Source organism: Parasteatoda tepidariorum, chromosome 6 (genome assembly GCF_982258835.1).
Source record: "Parasteatoda tepidariorum strain Cologne lab strain chromosome 6, Ptep-v5.0, whole genome shotgun sequence".
Lineage (NCBI taxonomy): Eukaryota > Metazoa > Arthropoda > Arachnida > Araneae > Theridiidae > Parasteatoda > Parasteatoda tepidariorum.
The window spans coordinates 74,244,818-74,270,961 of NC_141760.1; the positions used below are offsets into that span (position 1 = coordinate 74,244,818).

The following is a 26,144-nucleotide window of genomic DNA, read 5'->3' on the forward strand; positions in this document are numbered from 1 at the left end:
AAATGACAAGGCTACGGAATTGAACATTGGAAGTCGTAAACTGAAAACTAAGTTGACTGTTCAACGACGGTTATAAAACATCGTTAGTATTGCGCATAATGAAATTCAAAAGTGGTAATCATCATCTTAGGAAAAAAAATTCCTATTTTTCTGAATTTTTCAAAAATAATTATTTTAAAAGATTGTATTTAAGGGGATAAAGGAAATACATAAAAAGCGAAGGGGTTACTTGAATATCAATTGAAATAACTCATTTTGAAATAGATACTTTTTTTTATAACCGTCGTTGAACAGCCGACCCAATTTTATTTGTTTACGACTACTAATGTTCCCAATTACGTAGCCTTGTAATTTTAAACCCAATCCAGAAGGCAAGGGAGTTGGGGGGGGGCTGGATTGAGTATTAGGAGAAATTTGCCTTCGTGGAGGACTTTTTGAGCGAGTTAACCCGCATTTGCGTTACATAGAGAGGAAGACCACGAGAACCCCCCACGGTTAGCCGGACGGCAAGGGAACTCTAACATATGATCCGTGTACCACTAAGGATATTTCACGTCAGCACTGTGGTCGGTGCAAGCCGGAAGCGGAATTCGTATCGACTGGGATTCGAACCCAGTCGATACGAATTCCGCTTCCGCCTTATTACATGGTTTTGTCTAATCACGTGGTTGTGCATGGCGTGTTAACGTTCTGGCTGTACAGCTTAGCTTTATTATCAAGCTAAATCAAATTTCGGATAGGATTTTATTGCATATCTGCAAGCAACGTTACGCATGTGTACTACAGTCGTAACTGTTTGGCTGACCCACACATGATGCCTCTCGAAAGTATCCAGTTATTAACCTTTTCATGCGCCACTAAACGGCTCCGTTCTTTGCTGATCAACCTTCACGATCTTTCTTTGTTTCTTGACGATGACGATTGTTAATTAAAAGTTAATTAATTAAAGAACGTATGTTTAGTTAGAGAAAGTTCGTTTTTATATGCAGGGCCCGATTAACCTCTGAAAATAGGGGAAGCATAATAGGATTTTGGGGCACCCCTAACTTGAGCAAAAGAAACTTTTGATATTTTTCGCCCATAAACAATACATTTTAAAGAGGGAAGAACCATGTGAAAACTATTAGAACCTTAGAAAGGAATACAGAGATCCTATGCAATCATGTTGGACCCTTCTTTACGTGCTTTATAAAGCACGTAAAGTATCAGTATAGTATAGTACAACATGTATAGTAGCCAACTATATATAGTAACAAAAACATGAGGGAGTAGCTAGCACATATGTTGACAAAATTTAAATATTTCACTAAATTAAATTATAAAATTACTTGTTGTTATACGAAAAGTTCTTTGCAAGATGAGTCTCTTTTTTTTATGCCAATTTTTTTTACTAGCGGCAAAACAACACAAAGCATCCCATTTTTTTTCTTTTCGAGAGTTTTTGTTGGAGTCATTTTTTTTTTCTTATTTCTTTTATTATTAATATTTTTTTGGCTACAAAAAATAAGAAATTGGGCCCTTAATTTCAGTCATTTGGGGGGGCCCCTAGAATTTAAAAGGGGAAGCACTTGCTTCCTGTGCCTTTTCGGTAATCAGGCCCTGTTTATATGATTCCGTAACTTGAAATATCGTAATTTAAATCGTCTGCACTAACTAATTAGGATATTTGAGGTCATCCGCTCGAACCATTAAGTTTGAATCCTAGTTCGTGAAAATCTGACCATTAGGGGATCTAAGATTATTCAAAGTGATTCCATTTTTTTCCCCCACACAGTGCATGGTCAAATGTCCATATTATTCCTTATCTATTAATTTAGTAATTTTATTCTACTAATAATTTTCCTATATTCTAAAGTGTGTTACCACAAAAATATAGAAATTAATCAGTTATTCCATTCATTCTCAGAGCTGCCTGATTTAGTGCCAGATGAGGTTGAAGTCGAACGTTCGGCCTACTTAGAAGATCGGCAGCTTTTATTTTTACAGTGTGCAATGGAAGAAAACTGTTTATCCTCAGAAGCTTATAAGTTAGATAAAAATGACTATGGTGAGTTTTTTTTATTTTAAATCTTTCAGCCGATACTAAATTATTGTACTTTTTATAGTATCTTGTCATATCTTATGTCTGTGTCAATAGAACTATGCAAGTATTCAACACATAGCTGTCCATCATTATTAGCATCATCATTGACCAGCGTCAGCATTTTTTGAGACTCTAATATACTAGAATTTTAATATCGTCAAATGGCAACTGGTGCTCAACTGTGAAAGGACGAATGTTCATCATGCGGAAGGATACTTTTATTACACTATACACTTATAATATAAGTGTAACTGTACAGGGTGTCCTACAAATATTGGTACAAACTCAAAGGGCATATATCATAAGGATTAAAAATTGCATAGGAACTCATGACCGGAAATGTCATCGTACGCCGCTACAGGGACTTCGCAATTATGAACTGTTCCCTCGTGTGCTTCTGAACCGTCACTTTTATCCATATAAATGATCTTAATTTTATGTTTTCTAATAATTGTCGAAAAACGCATTAAAATAGATTCAGTATTAGCTGTTTTATCGTAATTTAATGATTTGGCGACAAACTTGACAAGCTCGCCAAGTCATTATATCACGATAAAACAGCTATTCCTGAGTCTGTTTGAATGCAATTTACGCCAATAGAAAGCAAGAAATTAAGGTAAGTATTGGTTCAAAGGCACACGAACAATGTTTATAAAAGGGAAGCGCCCTAATCGGCGTATGATGACAGTTTAGGTCATCAATTGCTATGCAATTTTCCATACCCTACCTCTTCCTAAAGTTTGAGCCAATATTTATGAGACCCTATGTGTGAGAAGCCCTCCGATTGCTCTCCCTTTTTTTTTTACAAGTTATTGATGCATATTCATACATTCTACAGTAGTTTTGAATTTTGATTAATATTGAATGTCTGCTAATACATCAAACTAGAATTTAATGCCAGCATATGTTTTTGCAGGTTGGCTTTATGAACAACGGAGGCTATTAAGATTTACTGCAAGAATAGGAAATATTGGTACAACAGATTTCCGGCCTTTCCTGCCAAAGCATGCATGGGAATGGCATATGTGCCATCTGTAAGTACAAAACAAATTTTACTTCAGTAGTGTTGCGCCGAAATGACGTTGGCACCTCAAATTCTAAAAATATTTTGTGAATTATAGAATCCTAAAAATAATTTTCCGCATCTGGTCAAAAAATAGTTTCCTTTTGTAAACACATTTTTTTTTTTAACCAACAGTGTTAACAATAAATTTTTAAAATAAAAACTAAATCTTTAGAATTCAATGTTGAAATAAACTATTGCACATTTTAAGGTTACAGGGCAATTTTTTTTTATTTGATTTAATGGTAATAGAGATATAAGGGCTAGAATAAGCATTTCACTAAATGCATTAGAGTAGTGGAACAAATGAACCTCAGGAAAAATTGACGATTAAATATTTTGACAAAGGGTAACACGTGTATATTCTAAATCATTAGTCTGAACGTCTCGTGTTTACTTTCATTCTATTCAGCATATTAAAAAAAAAAAAACTATATCGGGAAAAGAATACCTTCTACATCTAGATAGTAATAGATTATCTCCCCCTGGCCGCCAACATCTAACGCACGAGGTCGAGCAATTTTTTACCACTTACAGCTAGGAGGGTTACAGTTTGCTGCAGGTTTGAGCTTTTTTTTTTTTTTTATGTTCGGGTTTTGTCAATATTTGATCCATCATTTCTGCACTTTTATGAGTATTTATATTTTTAATACATTTTAGAAATAATTTTTCTATGAATTTTTGTTTTTGGAACAACAGGAATTTATGAATCAATTTAAAACGCCTTGAAATTTTGTATTAATTATGCATTATTAGCATTAATTTATGTATTGAAATTGATGAATAGATTTAAATGTCTTGAAATTTTATGATTATGCATTATTAGCTATTTTTCATGCGCCTATAAATCATTAATTTAACAACATTTCTTTAAAAAAAAGTTTCAATTCCAATATTACAAAGCTAATTATTTTCAAATGCTTAAAATTTATTTTAAAAGTAAAGCTTTTAACATGGGGGGGGGAATCTTTTAGTTTTACAAACTTTTGCGGCTTATAAAAACATATCTATCTGGTCCAAAAAAAATTTTCGGAGTCCGCGTACCCGGTGAAAACAGAATCTTTTACCCTGCTGGGTCTTATATTATTTATACAAAAACAATATAAAAATCCTACAACTTTCTGTCGAGTAAATATTTTACATGATATAGTTCTAAAAAAGTATAGTGTGCAACTATTAAACAAAAACTTTTTATTTTTAGATTTTTTACAACTAAATTTAAAAAATATGTTTCTAAAAGAAACTTAGGATGACTGTTCGGATTTAAGTAAAATTTTCTTATGAAGTGAAGACTTCAGCTAACAGTGGACTTCAGAATTAATTTTTCATTTGATTTCCTTAAATTTTCAATAACATTCGTGTAGCTGCTGTTAAAGATTTAATAAAAGAATTACTTTAATTAATTATTAATAATGAATTAATAATATTTTAGTTAATTATTAATAATGAATTATTAATTATTTTAATTAATAAATTGTTTTAATAAAATAATTTCAATAAAAAGATGGCTTAGTAAAAAATTTTATCAGGGTTTAATTTTTAATAATTCGATAAATATAAACGTTATTTACATTCAACGAGATCAACCCTAGCATTTCTCCATAGCCTCTGGAAAAGTTTATCGTATTTTCAATTTCAACAAAAGATTTCTATAGCAATTTTGCTGTCTTAAATGTTATGGTTTCTGAAAAGGTACAATAAATCCTATATCAAGCAACAAACAAGGGGCAAATTAGCTTTCATGAAAAACTTTTTGCGGAAAACTAACCTGTATTTACATTACACGGAGGGAAAAATTATAAAAACCTCACATGTTCAATTTTAATGAGACTGATTGGAAATCGAATTTGTTCAGCTTACGGGTAAGAAACACTTTCTAGTTACCGATGGGTAATTTTATTCATACGACTTGTTTTCAATGTAAATGTCAAAAAAACTTTAAAAAAATTTTTGGTGAGTATTTTGTCGAGCTATGTAGGATTTTTTTAAATCAATTTTTGTAAAAACAACTGTCACGGTTTAAACGTGTGCTTTTATTTACCGGGAAATTTATCTTCAAAGATGTTTAAATTAGTATTTAATATCATCAAAATAAGTAAAATATCATGTGTAAGAAAATAGTCATGTTCTGCTTTCAACTGATATCTGTTATATAAAATGATAAGCCTACAAATCCAAATAATTGCAGTGTAATTATTTGGGTAAAAAAAAATAATTACACTGTAAATCAATATGAAAAATATTGCATTTACTCATTTGCGGAAAGCAAATTTAATATTATAGCTCTACGGATATTTCCTATTTTTCTACACTTATCTCTGACTTTTAATCATTTTGCTTTTCTTAATCTTAAATATTCCCCATTTCTAATTTTGTTTTTATGTAACTATCATATTAATTTGTTCTCACTATTAGATTTCTGAATTTCTCCCAAGCAAAAACAAAAACTTCTCGAAAGATGTCCATTTTACTAAAGTTTCCATGTATTAAAATTCTGCACAACAGTAAAATACATCGTACCTAAACCAGTTCATTTCAAATTATTAAACTGATGGAATACGTAGTTTTCCAAAACTATAATTATTTTTCTAATAGTTTCAAGGCTACTATTAATTCTTTCGTGGGTCTAGGGTTCAAACCCCAGTGGCGGATTGAAGCCCACACGGCTTCCGATCGATGGGTACTTACTAGGCGGGATTGGGCGCACAGCATGCCCTTGGACACGAAATTTCGGAACTTAAACGACCTGCAACAGGCTTCTCCAGGGATTATTTTCTTTTTACTAATTTCTATATAACAAAGCAAATCGTTTTCGATCCATTGAAGTTAATTTTGAGAGCAAAATTTTTATCATGAGAGTGAAATTCGGAGTTAAATAAGACTTAGCAACACGGAAGAAATGTTTTCTCATTCTTTTCTGGCATTTCATTTATGGATCATAATCTGGAAATTGTAGCCATTCCAATTCGAACAAAATATATGAAATAATAACATTTAATACTTAATGTATACCTTTTTAATGAATACACTTTAATCGTAAAACGTCATTTTTAGAAACCAACTAGATACTACTGATAATATATATAAAAACCTTTTTACAAAATTCTCATTGCTTACAAATATTGTTGCTGAATTATTTCTGATATTAAAATCAGGCTTCTGCTAAATATCATAAACTGAATTCAACTTTTTTAGGAGGAAAAAATACTTTATCAATAGCATTTACTCATAAAATCCCTCAAAACACCAAATTTTTTTTAAATGCAAATATTGTAACTAGGATAAAATCTCCATATTGAATATTTTGATTGCATCTTAGTTTTATCCAAATTATCTCATCTTCACTTTGCTTGGTGAAAATGATAGTCTGTCATAAAAACACATCAGGTAATGAAAAAAAAAAATTTATTTTTACATATTTAATTAATTCTTATCAATTTTTTTTTCTTTATGGAAAGAAAAGCTCCCTACAAGTTATTATAGTTAATCAAATATCATTGTTGATTTCAGGCATTACCATAGCATGGAAGTATTTGCACACTTTGATATCATAGATATGAAGGGTGTAAAAGTTGCAGAGGGACACAAGGCTAGTTTCTGTTTAGAGGACAATAACTGCATTTCAGGAGTAGAGAAAAAATATGCTTGTGCTAACTATGGTGACCAAGGCATATCAGTTGGGTGTACAGATACATACCTGCATAACATTGACTGTCAATGGATTGATATAACAGAGTTACCACCAGGAATATATAATTTCAAGGTAATTTTCATTTTATTTAGATATATAAGTGACCCTTATAACTTCTAAACTATTAGTCTACTCTAAATGGTCCGTTTTTGGTCACATTGTATTTTATGTAACAATTACACAGGAAGCATAGATTCTGTTGTCCGCATAGCAATTAAGTCTCCCCCTCAGTAAGTTCATTGACGGTAATTAAATTTAAGTTTGAGGCAAGCAGCAAACTGTGGATTATTTACAACTACCTAGTAAAAATGAAAAATACAATATATTTGAATAATACTGCAAACATAATCTTTATTATTAAAAACATGAAATATTAAAATGTGCAACCAACAATTGCAATACATTCTTGCATAGGCAATGGAGTGAATTATGCAGATATTTGAAGATTCCATTTCCTTAACATCTGCAATGCTAATTTGACAAGCTAGCACCCTGCATAGAAATCGATCCTGGAAAAGTCTTATAGATTATTAGAGCTTTCCATTTGCTGCCATATATCAGCTTTCTCTGCAATTAAACACTGCTGAATATCTGGAGACGATATTTCATCTACTTGAGAAAAGGCGTCCTCTAGCTACTCAACTTTTCAGACCCTCATATTGTGAGAGTTGAGTGCTTTAAGCAAGGTGTCAGTATTAATTTTGCAACAACTAAACATATAAAACACAGTAATTTTGAAATATTTCTTGTTCTGGTATTTAATGTTTTGTCAAAAACTCAAAAATTGGGACTTTCATCTTCATACAGACAGGAAGGTGCATATTAAATGTGTTGCTGCCGTCTGTTTGACATAGATCCATGTTTCTATCACAGCTTCTAATAGTTCTTGAAAAAAAGAGAACTAGATGCTTGTCCATGGGTTATTGTCACATCTGAATGTTAACAGGTTTGAAAGATTTGATTTAATAAATTTTAAATAACTCTTTTTTATTTAGATATTGAAGTAAAGGCTTAATCTGAAAAATGGATGAAACAAACGTAACAAAAAAAAGCGGGGACATGAGTAGAACATAATCAAAAGCTGAGTTGGGTGCTATTACAGTAATGGATTACAATGATTATCTGTGATCATAATTACATTATAATCTCAATAAGAAACCTTGAATATGAGTGATTATTGTATGAACAGTGCTCAATCCTGAATATCATTACTTAATGATTGGATCTTCATGTTTTAGGACTTAATAAATTTTTAATTTTTTATTCGGTTATTTTTTCATTTATTGCAATAGGCAACTTTCTGACACTAAAGCATTCAGAAATGCTTTTTCTTTTTACCCACTCTACTCAACCTTCATAAAAAAGATTAATGTTATAAATATTTCTTTTCCTTTTTTCAAATAAAATTTATGACCATAAAATTTTAAATAAGTGATATTGAGGAGGGAAAATAGGGGTCCTACTTTGCAGGCCATTTTCATAAAAGTCAGATGGAATCATTCAATGCAGTGTAATTCTTTCTATTGAGGTTATAGATAATAACCTGTAATCCATAGATTACAGATAGTTGCAATCGATTACATTTTTTTCCAACTCAGTTCTCAAAACATTTTGGAATATTAGGGTTAATTAACTGTAATCTTCAAAGAAACAAAATTGCCTGATTTTTAAATAAGGGAGGGGGGTGACTTCAAATTAGTAGAAAACTTTGAGATAATTTAACCAAGGCAAAATTTTCATTATAAGATTCTGTTGATGAAAATTGTTACAGGAGATATTTTACTTATAACAGGAAGTCTCCGGGTGTCAACTTGGACACAATGTAGTCCAACAACTACTTTTTCAGAGTGGAGTAGAACTTCATCCATTTTTCAGATAATGTTAATCTTTTTCACCCAATATCTGAAATCTAAAAGAACTATAAATTTCAGCCAAGCAAGAATTATAAGCACTCATATAACATGTGGCTAAAGTAACATTCATTAATGACAATTATTATACCTGCCACATAACTAAAAAATTTCTATATTAAAACAACTTATTAAAATATTTTATTGCGACTTATTATTTAACTCATTGATTTAATTTGAGGTACAGCAATTAATATGAAAATTATTGTATAATGAATGCAATATAATGTATAATGAATGCAATTTTACTATATTTTAAGTATTATAATTCATAAACATTTCATTTCATTCTTTTTAGGTATCTATTAATCCTGAATTCAAAGTGGCTGAACTTAACTATGACAATAATGCAGCAGTCTGCACGTTATATTATACAGCAGTTTCAGCAAGACTGGTTAACTGTACTTTGCAGAGACCGTAAGAGTAACTTATCTTATACATGTACATATAGGACTATTTTAATAAAAATTTCAATAAAACTCATTGATTTCTTTTTTAATAATTGTATGTTAGTTTAAGCTTAATACAAATGGTTTGTGGCAAAATTTTTCTGTACACTTACATACTACTTATAATGAAAGTAGCATCAATATTACTGAAATGAGATGAGAAAAAAAAACTTACCTAAACAATATATCAAATGTGTAAAATCTATATTACATAAATAAATACTGACTAAACATGTGATAAGCTAAAAAATAATAAATGCAAATTAATTAATTTATCATTAAAGAAATAAACTAATTTCCTCACACAGAAAAAAAAAGTCAAACTAGAGTAAAGATAACAAACATGATTATTAGAGTGTATAAATTACTAAATATAGCACAAAACTAAACATCTTATTTTTACAATATTAGAAAAAAAATTTTATTTAGTTATTAAAGAATAAAAGTGATCAATTCATTTAAGAAAAAAAGTTCAATCAGAGCAAAGATAGTAAACTTATAATTAGAAGATGATATGTGTCTACTAAATAACTTCAATAAACTATTTTCTTACACTGCAAATTAAACTCTTAATATATTTATATAAGATAGGGGCAAGTAATAAATTTATTTCAAAACATAGCTATTTCAAGTTAGTTTTTTATGAATAAGTAAAAAATGATAAATGATGAAAATTGAAACAGATGAAAATTGAAAATGCACAATACATACATTTACTCGGTGTACCAACAAAAAAACAATTCTTTGCAAGACTATGACAGGTGTTAAGAAGTGTTATTTTAAGTTATCAACAAATTGATTGTTAAAAAAAAAATTTAAAAAAATAAACAAAAAATCCAAATTGGATTTAATCTACTAAATATGAAACCAATAATTTTTTACTTTAAACCAGGGTTGAATTTTTAGCTTCAAAAGCTGGTTTTAGACATGGAAGGTAAAAACTGTATTTTTACCTGTTATTGTAATAACTTTTGACAAAATTTTCTTCACAATTTACAATTAATTTTATTACTGTGTACATAAAAATATTCAATAATTATTTTAATATACAGTACAGAACCCGTTATCCGGAAATCAGAAAACTGGAACTAAATTCGATAAATTTTCCAACCATTTTTAAAAAAAAAAAATTTTTTTTCCCTCATAAGATTTTAGTATTTTTCTTAATTTTTCGAAAGATGTTTACCTTACCATCATTTTGGAAATAATCATTAGTGTATTACTTCATCATTTTTTCTTCTTTTTAAGATTATTTCCAAAAAAAAAAATTTTTTTTAGTTGGGTTTAACAACAAAAAAACTGCTTTTTGTAGCGATTCAGAAAACCGGAAAAATCAGTTATCCGGAATAGCGATGGTCCCGATCGTTCCGGATAATCGGTTCCCTACTGTACTATCAAATATAATTGTTACTGTATCTTTAAGTCTTAATTTGCGACAAAATTAAAATTTTACATTTATAAGATATTAAAAATATGTAAAAAAAATTATGTGCCTTACAGATTTTGTTATTGATACCCTTTCAGCATCTATATTTTTTCTAATACACCTAGACACCTGCATATGGTCTTCAAATATTTATCAAAAATTTTAAACTTAAGATAAACTAACTGAAGAACCACTGCTATTTTATCTTATTTTAACATTCATACTTAATTGAAAACTCACATTAATATGAACCACAATTAAATACAAAACGGTATTTTTAGTAATAAAGGCAATTTTATGGAAGCATACAATAGCAAGGGATTAGTTTTACGAACTAGCCATAAAAATAATTTTAATATGCTTATTTCTTTTCCATACTGAAAATAAAATTTTAAATACTTCTTCAAATGAATAAGAAAGTTGCATAATTTATGGAAGCTTCAATAGATACTTTATAAAAGCAACTCAAATTGAAGCTAAGTTTTGATTTTGAGATACTTCTAGTACATTTAGTATATTCTTTAAAAACAGATAGATGAAAATAAATGTCCTGGTAATAAAATTAATTGAGTTAAGTTGGCAACTAACTAACTTTAATACCAAAAAACCAAAACAAATATTTTGAAATACATTCAAAAATAAAGAAATTTTTTTTTATAAAATAGCATAATAATTGTTCAATCTTTACAATATTGGCTGTACATTTACTAGACACATAATGAACAGAGCTCTCTTTAACGTTGTACAATTAAGTCAAAACCATATTATCATACATTATTAATGGTCGTTGATGATACGTTTGTGTCCCTCAGAATAATTTTATTCGGTTGCAAAAAAATATTTGATTATGAGAATAAAAAAGCTTGATGTAGAGTAAATTAGCTGCCATGCTTATAAAAATTTTGAAGCATGAAGTATAATATTTAATACAATTTTAACAGACTATTCTGTCCATAGAAAAACCAGAACCTGTTCGATGGATCAGTATTTAGAGGATATTTTCAGAATTGCAACTACAAATATTTTGCTTGCTCAATATTGATTTATTTAAGAATATTAGTATGATTGTATTTTGCATGTTAGAGATGACAAAAATGGGTCAGTTAAATTGATAATTTTATAGCAATTTTTAACAGAATATCAACATGCTAGTAATCTGCTCTAAAATTAACCTATCTATTTATTGTTTATGAATTAAATGAACTATATTAAGGGGGCATCCATAAATGCCTTCCGTAATTGACTATATTAGGATCTATATATGGACTATATATGGGGTCATCCATACTTTTTTTTTCAAGACTTTTGACCTTCTCCAACCTGCAAGAAACTATCAAATTCCCCATACCTTTACCCTCCTTGTCATGCTATATTATATAAACATGTGCTAATAGTTTATTTTAGAAACAAAACATGTTATAGATCATATTTTAGATTTAAAGTTTATTCTTTTAATGGTTTTTAATGGCATTAGTAAACACAACAATAAAACACACAACATAATCATCATTATTTTAAAGGAAAAAATATAAAACTAAAAATATTCAATCTGTTAATTTTAATTTTTTTATTCAAACCAAGTGGTGGGGTGTCTTATTTCTTGTTACCCTAGTCGAAATTTCACAAACTCGATCCCCTACATCAGTGTTTATTAAAAAACAAAAAAATTACGATTTCTATTGGCTATTTTATGCAGAGTTAACCGTTAATAATTAGTGGTGTCAACAGCCAGTTGTGATTTTTAACAGTAAAAAATATATTCCTTTTTTTATTAGTGGTACACAGCGTTACGAAAAATTTAGAAAGGGTACACAAAAGTCATAAGTTTGGGAAACACTGCCCTACATATATAAACAGCCTGTTATATTTATCTAGTAAATGTACGGCCTCTAGAATTTCCATATTTATTCTTGTAGATTTCTGGAACAAAGAGCTAAAAAAAACATAGAAATTAAATAGAAGTTAATTCATAGAAAAACTATTACACCAGAGTTCTGCCATCATCCTTTGATTAAGAAAAGGAAACCTTCTGGGGTAAACAGCATTTTAATTATTTATTTTTTAGGCTTTCTGAGGATGACAAACTAGAAGACATTTAGCTTTGATGCCATACAAAACTCACACATTATCTTTTGCAATCACATCCGTAACTTAACCCTTTGCGATCGTATGTCTACTCTCAGCCACCAACGCTTTTTACTGTTCCATTCGTATGTCTGATCTCAGCAACCACAAAGATGTTAGCCACAGCTTAATAGCAAACTACATATATTGAGACACTGTGAAGATGTAAAGAGTAAGCATTGTTCTGTATGTTCAAACAGAAAAAATTAAAGGCGGAAGAGGCCAAACTAATTATTTTTGTGACACATGTTCTCGAAAACCAGGACTTCATATTGGAGACTGCTTTGAAAGATACCACACAATGGAGAACTATAAAATATAATTTTTACATAAAATTAAAACATATTATTGTGTTACATCAGGGGTGACTGTGAGCTCAACTAAAAAATCCTGAAACTTTCTTGAGTAAAATCATTAGTGACGCATTGCAAAAATTTATGTCTTTATAAATTAAAATCATTGATATTTTCATAACAGGAAACTCTAATGAAATTATATGCAGCATAATTTAAATGAATAATTATTTATAAGTTTATTTTTATCTCTCATCACATTTATTATTCTACCAGAAAAAAATATTTTACAAATGAAAGAGATGCCAAGTATGAATTCTAGTTCTAATATTTTGAAATAAAATATACAAGAATTTCTATACATATATGTGAGCGATGATTTCTTGAAACTTCTGGACCTTGGGTTTCCGGAAACTTCCGGATTGAGGTTAGGGAAAAATACGGGAATTCAGATTTTTTCCAGAGCACAATCATCTCTGGTTACATATAAAAAAAATTAATAAAATTTTTTTTTCCTTCATAATCTTACATATTATGTATTATTGTTCATTCAGCAAAAATTAATTCCAACCAACACAACACCCCATGTATAAATTTAATATGACCGCAAAGGGTTAAACCTATTCACTGTCATCACAGGTAATTAATCTATGCAAATTTTTTTCCAAAATAATAAATAGAAACATATTGATTATTCATTACTTTCAGAAAAACTGGATGAGACATATAAAATTTCACCAGAATTACTTTCAGCTTTCATGTCCAGAAATTCTTGAGTATGATACAACTTCAAATGTCCTATCATGTTTGTAGTGGTTCCCCCTTTGCTCGAAACATGGGCTCCACAATGATGACATATTGTAACATGATTGCTTAGAACATTTCCGTCTTGGTCAGCAGGCTGGCCAAAGTGTTGCCAGATAATACTTTTCCCAGTCTTTTTAGGAATCACTTGATGATATTTTGGAATACTCAGTGCTTTTCGATAATTCACTTTGCAATTTGATATCTTATAGGTTATGTACATTTCTGTGAAAGAAAAGAAGCAGGCATTAAATAAATGAAAATGTTCAAGCAAAAAATGCATTTTCCTATGTAAATAAAGGTTAACTTTGAATATAAATAAAAACAAATTTTGAATTTTAAATAGGGATTAGTTTTATGAGTAAATTAAGATGAATTTTTGTCATAAAAACAAAATTTTATGATTAAATATAATAAATGACTAAAGTGAGTAAATACTTGACATATGAAAAGTTTGAGCTCTAAGAAAATTATTTGAATATTGTAGACTTAACTTTTCAAACTGAAAAATAATTGTTTAAAATAAGTCACAGTTTGTGGTAAGAAAATAAATACTCTTAAATAAATTAATAGTTTTTAACAGTATAATGCATATACTTACATACAAATTTAAACAGAAAATAAAATTTAAATCAGATAATATGAAATAAAAAACACAGATTTAGAACATTTACTTATAATGCAAATTTTGATTATTATTATTTAGTTATATTAGTGCATCAATCTCGTTGGTTACCTTTTTTTTAGTGAAACAGAAAGTTCCTCCAAACAATACTAAATACTTATTGCTATAAAGTAACTTGATAAAGCACTTAGCAAAACTAAAGTGACAAAGTAAACATTAGAATATTAAGATACGAATCTAATTATATAATTTCAATCAAAAAATATAAATCATTACTCTTGAATTTATAACTCCATTGATGATTTTCTGATATAGAGAAGAAAAAAATTCAGTTTCATACTTTAACTATTTCTCTAAATCACATTAAGGTTAAATTTAATTTTCTTACCATTAGTGTCAAATTAAATATTGCTTATAAAACGTTTTAAATTCTTTCAATTATTTATTAACATGACTTATCCAATAAGTTTTATTTAAAATATATCAATTCATATTTTATGTATACTTGTCAAATAAGTAATTAGAGCCCATACATCAAGAGTTAATTAATATTTAAATGAAAAAAAATTATTGGAATCTAATAAATCATCACTGAAGCCAAACAAAATTAACACTCAGAAAAGGTGAAAAGAGATAATTAAAAATGCTTATTAGTTTAAGCCAATAAACATTTTAATTCCTTTTTTGCATGATATTTTACTTTTGATTTAAATGCAGACTCACTAAGTTTTTATATCATTTTTTTCTCTTTTTAATATTAACAATCAACCCCAACTGTTAAAAGTTCTGATGACTTTTTTTTAGACAAAGATTCTAAAAACACACTGTAAAATGAAATACTAAAGTTTTAACAAGAAAATTGAGGCAATCAATTATCATTTAAGAAAGCAATATAAAAACTGGCATTGATTTTAAAAATAAAAAAAACACGGAAATTCACTTTCAAAATATTTATTTTGCATAAATTCTTGATATAAATTTTAAAAGTGTTAAAATTGCTGTGGAAATTAAATACCAAAATATTTTTCAATAATAGATATGCATATAAAACAATTGAAAACGGGCCAATTGGAATTCATTCTACACAATATCCACGATAGTGTAACATAATTTCCACAATGATAATCATCTGCATAAATGTTCATAACAGAAAATAAATTTAAAATAGGTTTTAAGAAGACAACAATGAGGATAAAACTATAAAACTAGCCAAACTTTAAAAATTAAATTTATGGTTGTTCCAGAATAAGAGTAAAATATAAAAATTTTATCGATCATTATCTTTTATCCCTTATAGTTTTAAATATATTTCTGTTTGAATGCAAAAACAAATAGTTTTTAGCATTTTATATTAATACATATATTTTAATTAGACTAAGTTTTTAAATATTATACACAATGTGCTTAATAAATAGGTAGTTGTATAGTTAAATTTAAATTCTCAGCTTTTAAATTTGCCTAATGATTTGAATTTTATCCTTTACTTTATAATTTTAATTTGACACAGTCATAGTTTTAATATACATTATTAATGTGTATCTATAACTGTAAAAGCAATAAGCATGATTAATAAATAGTGAAGAAAAAGGGATATTAAGGAAAAGTGATACAAAATATGCACAATAGAAGTATAACTGTCAATATATAAGGCATTAAATTATGCTGATTAGATAAAGTTTGAAAGTATCAACTCATCTAATTTATAATCCAATTATTAAGGGAAATTACAAGATTTGTGGGAAGGCATTAGAAACTTGCCGAAAGCAATCTTCCTTAACCCTTTTGCGCCGACTGTCACATATCCAGCAAAAAACACACTCACTTCCCGGCCGACACACCGGTGTGCCAGAGCGTTTTCCCATTCACTCCTGGCCGTCAATCATTTGTGCCAGTGTCCTGGAACGTTTCAAAAAATAAAATTTCTGCCAGAAGATGGCATTGTATGTCCATATGGTTTCAGACACATGTAGATCTTCTTTGATCTTCAACTCAAAATGAGAGTATTATGACTCACATAATGTGGTATTTAGGGGGAAGGAATGGAGGAAAAAGAAATGTTTTGTGACGGTTCTTTAAATTTGCACGAGGTATTTATTTACAGTAAGCAGGGGAGGTTGGGTTTTTTTCGCTATAGAGTTGGGTATTTCAATTTGCTGTCCAGTTTTTAGTGCAATGTTAGTGTTTTCAAATTTTTCATACGAAAAAAGAATTTTAAGTCATATATTTAGTTTTCAGATATATAATGTTAAAAGTTATTAAATGGTAAGTACATAATGAAAATAAAATGTGTAACATATATATTTAAACAAGAAATAACTTCACTAAATAAAGTATCTATAGAAATATATATAAAGCATATGTCATTTAAAAACTCTACTGAATATCATTAAACAACACGTTGATATTTCGGTAATTTCATGGATTTAGGCTTAACAGCAAAAAACCCTCCGGCCCAGGACAGACACTCGTGAGAGAGACTGCCGGCCTCAGCGATAAGCTCGCATTTGTGCTTCCTGTCGCGAAAGGGTTAATAGAATAAATAGCAATAAGGAAAGAACATGCAAATTGTATAAATCAGTTTGTCTGAGAGTAATAAATAACAGAACAAGTAAAGAAAATTTAACATTATACACTTAAGATAAATAAATACATATGTAATAATTCTTAACAAACTTTAAAGCACCAAATACAATTGAGCCAAAGTGTTTTAATATGTTTCTTGCTGTGCATTATCGTAAATATCAGATAAAATAAACACATTTTCATTTGAGTTGAATCCATTTCTGAAATCAATAAATTCCCGAGGGTGGTGTAATTTCAAATGACTCATCATATTTGAAGTACAACCCCCTTTAGTTGACACTTGGGCTTTACAATGATAACAAATAGTGATGTCATGGCAAAGCACATTTCCACCTTTATCTGCAGGTTGTCCAAAATATTGCCAAATAAGACTCTTGGCATTCCTTTTGGGGACAAGTTTTTCATAAACTGGGCAAAAAGCTGTAGTTCTTCTTTTCTGGGCTTTAATTCTTCCTTTATAAATCATGCCCCACATTTCTGAAAAACATAACCAAAATATTAATAAAAGAAGAAACATATCAAATAAATCAATTTTTCTTCAAACTTGGCAGCATATTGATATATATAAGATTGTTTAAAAGCTACAACTCAGCAAATGATTAACAATAAATTGTGTCACTTTTGAGTATTTATATATTTCAAAATAAAAATAATTCAGAAATATCATTATACTCTGTACATAAAAAGTAACATCAAAAATTTCAAAATAATGAAAGGAAACAAGAAAAAAGATATTTTTTTAAGATTTCTTTTATGATGAAATATGATATTTATTACTGAGGCTTATTACAACTTTTTTTTAAATAAATAAAATAAAATTTTTTAAAAAACTTCCTACATGCAGCAATTTATTTTTTAGCAAACATTTAAATTTATATCCAAATAAAACAAATAACACAGTACCATTAAAGGTGTAGAATAATTCTAGACAAAAATTTTTTGAATAAAAATAAAATACAATATTCAAAGATTTGAATGAAACTTTGACAAATTTCACTTGATTACAATATTTATTACAAAGCAATAAATCTTTAAATGTGAAACTATTATGACTCAAAAATTGATAACAGTATAAAACACTGAAAAAATCATTAACACATAAAAGAACTTACATATCATATATAATACATATCTTACATATTAAATCATATTATACCTGTTGTAAACCTGTTGTATAATATGATTTAAAATTAAAATTTTAAAAATTGATTAACAAAAAAATTAAAAACTATGAAAATCAAGATGGAGGACAGCTAGCGAACCCACACTGTACTGTAAGATACTCAGTAGCAATACAGTAGCGAAAAGCAGAGCTACACTTAGAGATGTACAATGGCATTTTGAGCCATTGGTTGCTACAATTGACAATCCTTATGATGTGTCCTATATCTCTGAAAGTTTATCATAAAATTTCTTAGACTACCAACCTGTATGAATTTTATTCATAAATAAAATTAATTAAAACACTGTTATTAAACACAATTAAATTTTTTAAATATGATTAAACTCTAATTATTCCACTTTGGGAATGCAAAAAGTGAATGATGTGAAGCTATGAACTGAATTAAATATAATAACGTTTTACAGCACAGGGTCAGAAGCAGCTATTTACTACATCTTAGACACACAATAGCTAAAGATATTAACATACACAAAGTAACAAAATCAAACATTGTTAGAAATCGTGTCTGATACAAGTTTTAAAAAAAATCAGTAAACAAATAAAAATTTAAATCTCTAGGACATCTAAAAGTGTACTGATCTAAAGATGGCAATCCTCTTGAGGAATGAATAGAATATAAAGTTAAAGGCACAGAAAGGAAAGTGAATCTAATATTCCAAATTTTAACCAAATTACACGTTCAAGATAAGGAAATTAATACGGTTAAAACTAAGAACAACATAATATTATGTCACGAAGAAAGAAGCAAACAAATAGAAAGATTTAGATGGACCCCGGAATCATAGGACTGTATTTACCAGATGAAGATAAACCATTTATCAGGTAAATACTTCAAGTGGGTGATGGAATTTCAATGTAAAAAACAGCAACTAAGACTTTAGATTTAATTGATGAGAAACTCTCAGTAAAATATATTGCATTAATGTAAACAATGTTGTTTTTCTTGTCAATGAATAAGCATTTCTGAACTACTTATATTTTTTTCTAAAGAAATTTTTAACAAAATTATCAATTATCTTATTACATAGATATTAGATCATCTAGAAAAGAACTTGTAACAATATTATCATAATATACTCAGATAATTGGAGTCAAATCAGCATAACAATGCTAAACAAAGTTAAAAATAAGTTGCAATTATTAATAAAAATTACATTATATTGTACAGTTAGGTAGATAATTATACAATAACCTTGTACAGGATATACTGTGTAACAAAGAGCAGAAAATTTAAATTTCAAATATTTTCGGATTATTTTTAATTTAATGCCAAAATTTTTATTAAATTATAAAGTAGACAGGTTGCAAATATATATGAAAATCTGCACTTGGTATTCTTAGAAAATAAGATTTTCTGAACACACACAAAAATCAGGAATATCAGGACAATTATGAAATTGCCTGGTGATACTCTATATAATATCTCCCTTTAGAGCTTAAGTAATAGAGGAATGGTTGAACCAAATTGTTGATTTTTAAAAACATTACAAAATGGAACTCAGTGGCATTAAAAAGTATTATGTAAATAAAAAAAATTCTTGTTGTCCAAAGAGAGAGTCAAATGAAAAGGAAATATAAGATAGTCTATCATTGCTACCAGATCAAAATCTGTCCAAAAAGTAACACTTTTACTATTCATAATTGAGACCGGTCTACTCTATGATTAAATACATTGTTTCTCTATGCCACTCAATGCTAAAATTGTGTGTAGAGAGTATAGTGTTATAAAAAAAAAATTGTGGAATGTTTGCATGAAGTTTTGATACAGATTATTTTCTAAAAAATACTAATATAAATAGTTAAAATGCAATACAAATATCTATATCAAAATTTTAATTTTTTTTTTCATGCAACATAGTATGAATATTTATAAGAATAAATATTTACAAGAATGAATATTCACACAATTTTTACAACAATAAAAGGTTCCTTTAGCACTAGATAAAATTACACAAATACAAAACTTAAAAGCTATGAAAATCAAACTGCTATAAATTTTGATTTGAATATAAAATCATGATGAAAATGTATTGCACTTACATTTTAACAAGAGCTCTTAGATATTTTAAATTTTTCATATGTGCAAAAATTGTGGAAAAATAATAGTTTTGTATAAATTGAATTAGAGTGAAAAATCAAGTAAATTAAATAGCTTTAGATTAAATTAATGGACTTTTATAATAAACAATGATTAAATGTTTTATCTCCTAAAACATTTTCATGAAAAAAAAATTAAAATAAAATAAACAAATATAAAACAAACTTTTATAGAAAGGATATGTACAGAAAAAAAAATAATAATAATAAACTTACAATCTAAAACTTGCAACATGTCTTTCTAAGTATATTTGCCTCAATATTTAAAGTAAAGTTATAAATACTTATACTCATTTGTACACTTAATTCCAAGAGGAAAAAAATGTTCTATTTCAAATTAATCGAAAAATTCCAAAATGATTTTAATAAAAAATATAAAATGTACACCGCACAAAAAAAAATTTAACTTTAAACTATTTTTACTCTATTTATTTTGTCTTTAAGGATTTTTAAAAAATTACTTAAATATATTCAAATTCATTCAGTAAATCAAATTACATGAGAAAGAAGTTTTGCTTTTGATTTGAAATTAGAAACAAATTATTAAATTTTTAAAAAAATTACACAAACTTAGATAACTTAAAATAAAATCTTTGGTATTTTATAATACATTGTTTCATTAAATCAAGCTTTCAACACATTGTTTGGTTAGTTGTTTCCGTATCAGATGAAATGAACATATTTCCTGAAGAATTACACCCAGTTTTTAAATCAATGAATTTTTGAGGATGGTGCAATTTCAAATGACTTATCATGTTTGATGTGGATCCTCCTTTGGCTGCAAGATGACCACCACAATGGATACAAATTGTAAAATCATTGCTGACAACATTTCCCTTCATGTCAGCTGGTTGCCCGAAATGTTGCCAGATCAGGCTTTTCCCACTCCTCTTGGGAATGACTAGGTCATATGCTGGAAAAGAGGTACCTTTTCGCTTTTGTATCTTACTATTTTTCACATTGAAAAAAATAGAGCCAAAGCACATATCTAAAACGAAAAAAGAAAGTTAATAACAATATTACAATAAAGAAAAATTGTAAGCATACTTTAGCTATAATCACATTTTTCTCTGTGGTAGTAACATTAATATTTCAATGCTTAAATCTCAATTTGAATCTCGAATCGTTAGCATAAGTAAAAAAAATATAAGTTAGAAAACAATTATACTTTCAAGTGTAATTTAATTTTTTGAAAATTCCTAATACTTTAAGTAATACTAGAATACTGCCACTAAGTAAAATCTTTCCCCAATTGTACACATTGGCAGCTACAATTTAATACAGCATGAAAAAGGCTAATAGTACAATGTTACTTAAATAAATTTTTATTTCTTTGAAACAAAATAATATACAACAATAAAATAACAAATTCTATTTACAGATGAGTCAACAAAGTTGCTAAAGTTTAGTGGAAGAATTGATTTTTTTTTTTTAAAAAGCCTCAATCTTTATGATTTTAGTGCTATAATTAGTTGCACTTTATAAATTATAAACTTATTCTGCTAATGTAACATAATTTCTCATAGTAGGAAAAATACACTTTGTAAATAGTTTACAAGTGTTGTACAAATTTAGAAGCAAAATTTTTTTAATTAACTGAAATGTTACTTGTATTTCCTCATCATGACTGTAAAATACAATATTACATAATACATTATTAAAGATGGTAAATAGTAGCATGTTCTAAGTTTCAGATACAATTAGGAAAATTTCCAGTTAAAAGCATTCTAAGCAAAAGGCATTAAATGGTAATTGGATGTTTTGGATTATAATTCTTCAAACTTATATCATAATGCAAATGCTCATAATAATATTAAACTCAATAAGATATTTTAAATAATATTTTGGAATTAGAATAAATTGATAATTGAAAATGATCTTCCTCAAATTTAACCTATTATTAATCCAATAAATCCAAATAAATAAAATAATCATAGCAGCACCTTGTTTGTGTTAGGTATACTATTTTTGTTGAAACCAAGATTTACATTCCAACAGTAATTCAACTAGTTCAATATGTTTTACACAGAATACATAATAGAATTTAAAATTATACAGGTTGAAACACATGTGAATTAAAAATATTATTCCACAAGGTAAAAGTAACAACTAATTTGAAGAAAAGGAAGAAAACAGCAGTAGAACTCATCAACAGAAATATTTGGGCCTTAGATCATTCCACACCTGAAAAAGCACAGATTTCTATTTAAAGATTTTCCTATTTTAACATTGTTTATTACATAAAAATAAAAGTTTCGAATAAAAACTAACTCTTTCTTATAATCTAAACAGCTGAAGTGTTCTAATAGATATCAAAATAATTAACCAACTAAAATGATATTGTACTTCCAATGATAAATAAAAACTAAACTTATTTAAATTTTGTTAAAAAAAATATTTATGTTGATTCAACCTAAATATCTTGGCATGAAATATTTCCTGTTTATAAATAAAAAATAAAACTTTACATAAATAATCTTTACCAAATACAGGTTAAAAATTAATTAAAAGAGTTAATTTAATGAACAATGTTTTTATTAAAATAGCTTTTAAGGAATTTTTTTAAATAAGACACTGATAAATAAGATAGCTATAAAGCTAAATAACTGTTAGACAATCACCAATACTTAAAGAAAAAAGATGCCCTAAGAATAAAATGAAGCTCTTGTTGACTAATTTTATTTCTTTAAATTACTTTTAGAAAAATACTCTTTTACAAGGAACTAGAATACTATATATTAAAATTGTATTTTTTTAAAAAAAAACATTTACATAGACATTGAGTAATAATATTAAAAAAATAATTAAAATTATGCAGATAACTAACTATAGCGAAACTTGAATGAAAAAAAAAAACAATAGAATAAGTAACTAGATTCTCCACAAACAAATATCTTGGAACACAAATAAATACCCAAAACAAATATACTAGAATTATATTGTAGCACTATTAAAAAATATCATAATTCTGAAATAAAATTCTAGCCAAACATTTCCAATTTTTTGAAATAATTTTCAGAAAAATACTTTAATGAAGAAATAAAGTACAGTTAACTCCCAATTATCTGCGGAATTCAGTGGCTCATGAAGCACGAATTAGTAAATTCGTAGATAATCCCCAAAACGCTTAAAAAACACACATCAATGTTTTTAATATAAATTAGAAATTTTAATGACTATTATTAGCAATTATCTTCACATTTTCTTCGTATACATTTTTCTTTTATTTCTGTATGAAAAAGCCTGTCAATTTTCTTTGTTTCTTGGAGTTGAAGAGGCAAGAGGCTCTCCAACCGGAGTTCATACACTATTGAAAAAAGTGAGCACAAAACAATGTTCATAACACATGAATTAGTTCTTATTAAATTTTTAAAAACAGTAACAAAACTAAAAATAAACAACCGACAATGATTCTGAAATCATGCATAGGGCCCATGAATTAGTTAAAGCACTGCTTCATTTTTTTTTTTTTGTTTCAGTGGTATAACTGTTATGTGGAGACCACTCTCATTTGTTAGTTATCAATTTTATAACTGATAGGAATTCCATGAATGTGTTACATGTTGACTAAATAAATGACTAAGCATAATTCATTCCCATTCATCATATGAAGGCAAGATGGAAAAAATTACATTTCTTTACTTGCTATCAATATCATTGCTTTAAATAGTAACAATACAATTCAGGAGAAGAAACTGCTTTGATGGGTAAGGAATCTATTCAAAGACAGACTTCATTTAACATTTGTTGTTCCACAGCTGTAAATCAAGATTCATGTTGTCTTGCTCTTTATAAATGCTTCACCAATTTCACCCTTTCAATGATGTTTTTTTTTTTTAGTTAGGTATCACACTTGAAGCTGCAATGGTAAAATTTAGGCGGATTATTTGATAATTGTCAACATTTGGGACATGAATATCAATATTTGCAAGTATATTGTTCTAAAAACTCTTAAAATAGTTTCTATTCTATGAATTTATTTATTTTCAATAAATACTATGTTGTTTATCATTGCGAAAGTGTGGATGATCCGCAAAGAATCCTGTGTCCAAAGAAAAGAAAAACCGAAAGAAGGGAATATCCACCCGTGAATAATCGAGGGTTTACTGTATTTTATATTTTAACACATTTATAATAAAATATTTATATATAAACTGAATAATAATGTAAAAAAAATTATGCAACTAACAAAAATAGTGATTGCAGATAAATATGAAACCTAAATATAAAAAAATTAGAAATTGTTAAAAAAAAATTAGATAGTCCACTGTCAAATAGCTTGCTCAAGTAGAAATAACTGGAACTAAATTGAGCTTTAATTTTATTTATAACAACAGTACCTAGACTTCATTAATTCACTATTAGGTGCTTTTATCATACAAAATAAGACTGGCATATAGAAACTTAAGAGTAAAACAAAAGTCATAAAAAAGGAAGAAAAAAAAACAGACTAGATGAACAGAACACAAAATATTTAATGTTTACAATATAAAAAATATTTCGCCTGTGAAGTATAATAACAAATATTTATTAAGCATCAGAAATAAATTAGACCATGTATATAAAATCCTTATAAAATGTAATTTTCTAAGATAGAATAATTAATAATTTTTGAAATTTTTCAGAACTGAAAGGGATAATATTTTTAATCAGAAATTAAGGTAAAAGTTGTGAAAAACGTTTTACACATCTTGATTATTAAAACAAATTTCATTAATGAGAGGTCCAATTGAATACAAATGCCTTTTTGACAGAATAAGAGGTTTTTCCCCAGAATTATTCATTATAATTTTTTACTTAAAGATGCACTTTTTTATATGTAATTAGACTAAACTAGGCCAAAATTCGGTAACCGTACGTAACATTTGCTTTGGTGTACAATAATTTTGGTAAATAAAAATTAAGAAAAATAACCAAACAGTTTAAAATTACATTCTATTCTAATTCATAAAATATTAAATTCATAGATTGAAATTCTCTTATAACCATTTTAAATTTAAATTTAAAAAGGAAATTTTCCGATAACAAACACTAAGATTTCACAAATTAACAAAACATATCAATAACAAACACCATTTTTAAGAAATTGTGGTAAATCAAAAATTTAGAACAGCAAGTCCCATGCAAATAGCAATTCAGTTTAGTCTGACTTAAAAAATTTACATAAATATTAACTTATTAACAGCCAACAATGCTAACAAATTCTTCATGTGAGGCTTATCAGTAAAGGAAAGAAAGAAATACGATATCGATTTACGATATATTGACTGAAAAAATGATAAAAATGGTTTAACCAGCCTTAAAAACTTTCAGCACAAGAGTTCTTTTAATTCAGTCACATTTATATATCCTTATGGCTCCAAAATTTAGAGTAATAAGAACTTTATCAATATTATTATAATAAAAATTAGAAAAAGGCGACGAAAATATTTTTATACATTATCTTTCTCTGAATCATAAATTTGTTTCATGAAATTATTTTCGCTTTGCTCTAACTTTCTAGCAGTTCAAGTTAGCTGTTTTCTGTAAATGCGCCATCTAGTACTGATTTGATAAAACTGTGAAAAAAGTCAATTCTTCAAACTTTTCCTGAAACTGTATAAAAAGTCAATAGCTCAAACAGTTTACTTGTTATTCTTCATAATTGGAAAATTTTATTCAGATCAAGGACTTATTTCGTAAAAATGGTTATTTTTATTTTTTCATTTCAACATTTATTGATTTACTTGAAAAAAGGGGAAACATAAACATATACCACTCATAAACTACCACCCATACCATAATTTTCTTATATTCATATATTTTTTTAAAAA

The 26,144-nt window shown here is 27.6% G+C and overlaps 1 protein-coding gene and 1 long non-coding RNA gene across 4 annotated transcripts in view; one reads left to right on the top strand and one right to left on the bottom strand.

Moving 5' to 3' along the window:
• Positions 1-9,230, top strand: part of Loxl2 (Lysyl oxidase-like 2) — a 22,543-nt gene extending 13,313 nt beyond the window's left edge. Inside the window, exons 4-7 of the mRNA XM_016050664.5 lie at positions 1,907-2,047; positions 3,000-3,117; positions 6,657-6,909; positions 9,046-9,230. Coding sequence (XP_015906150.2) covers positions 1,907-2,047; positions 3,000-3,117; positions 6,657-6,909; positions 9,046-9,168 — 635 coding nt within the window. The 3' untranslated portion in view covers positions 9,169-9,230. The remainder of the gene's footprint in view (positions 1-1,906; positions 2,048-2,999; positions 3,118-6,656; positions 6,910-9,045) is intronic.
• Positions 7,169-25,786, bottom strand: LOC110282837 (uncharacterized). Of its 3 annotated transcripts, none has more exons than XR_015434728.1 (3): positions 25,626-25,786; positions 22,275-24,190; positions 7,169-21,319 (listed from the first exon to the last, which is right to left on the bottom strand). It is a non-coding gene; the product is annotated as an uncharacterized LOC110282837 (long non-coding RNA). The 3 variants fall into 3 exon arrangements; XR_015434729.1 differs by having other exon boundaries at positions 22,425-24,190; positions 25,405-25,786; XR_015434727.1 differs by having other exon boundaries at positions 25,405-25,786.
• Between the last annotated feature and the right edge of the window lie 358 nt (positions 25,787-26,144).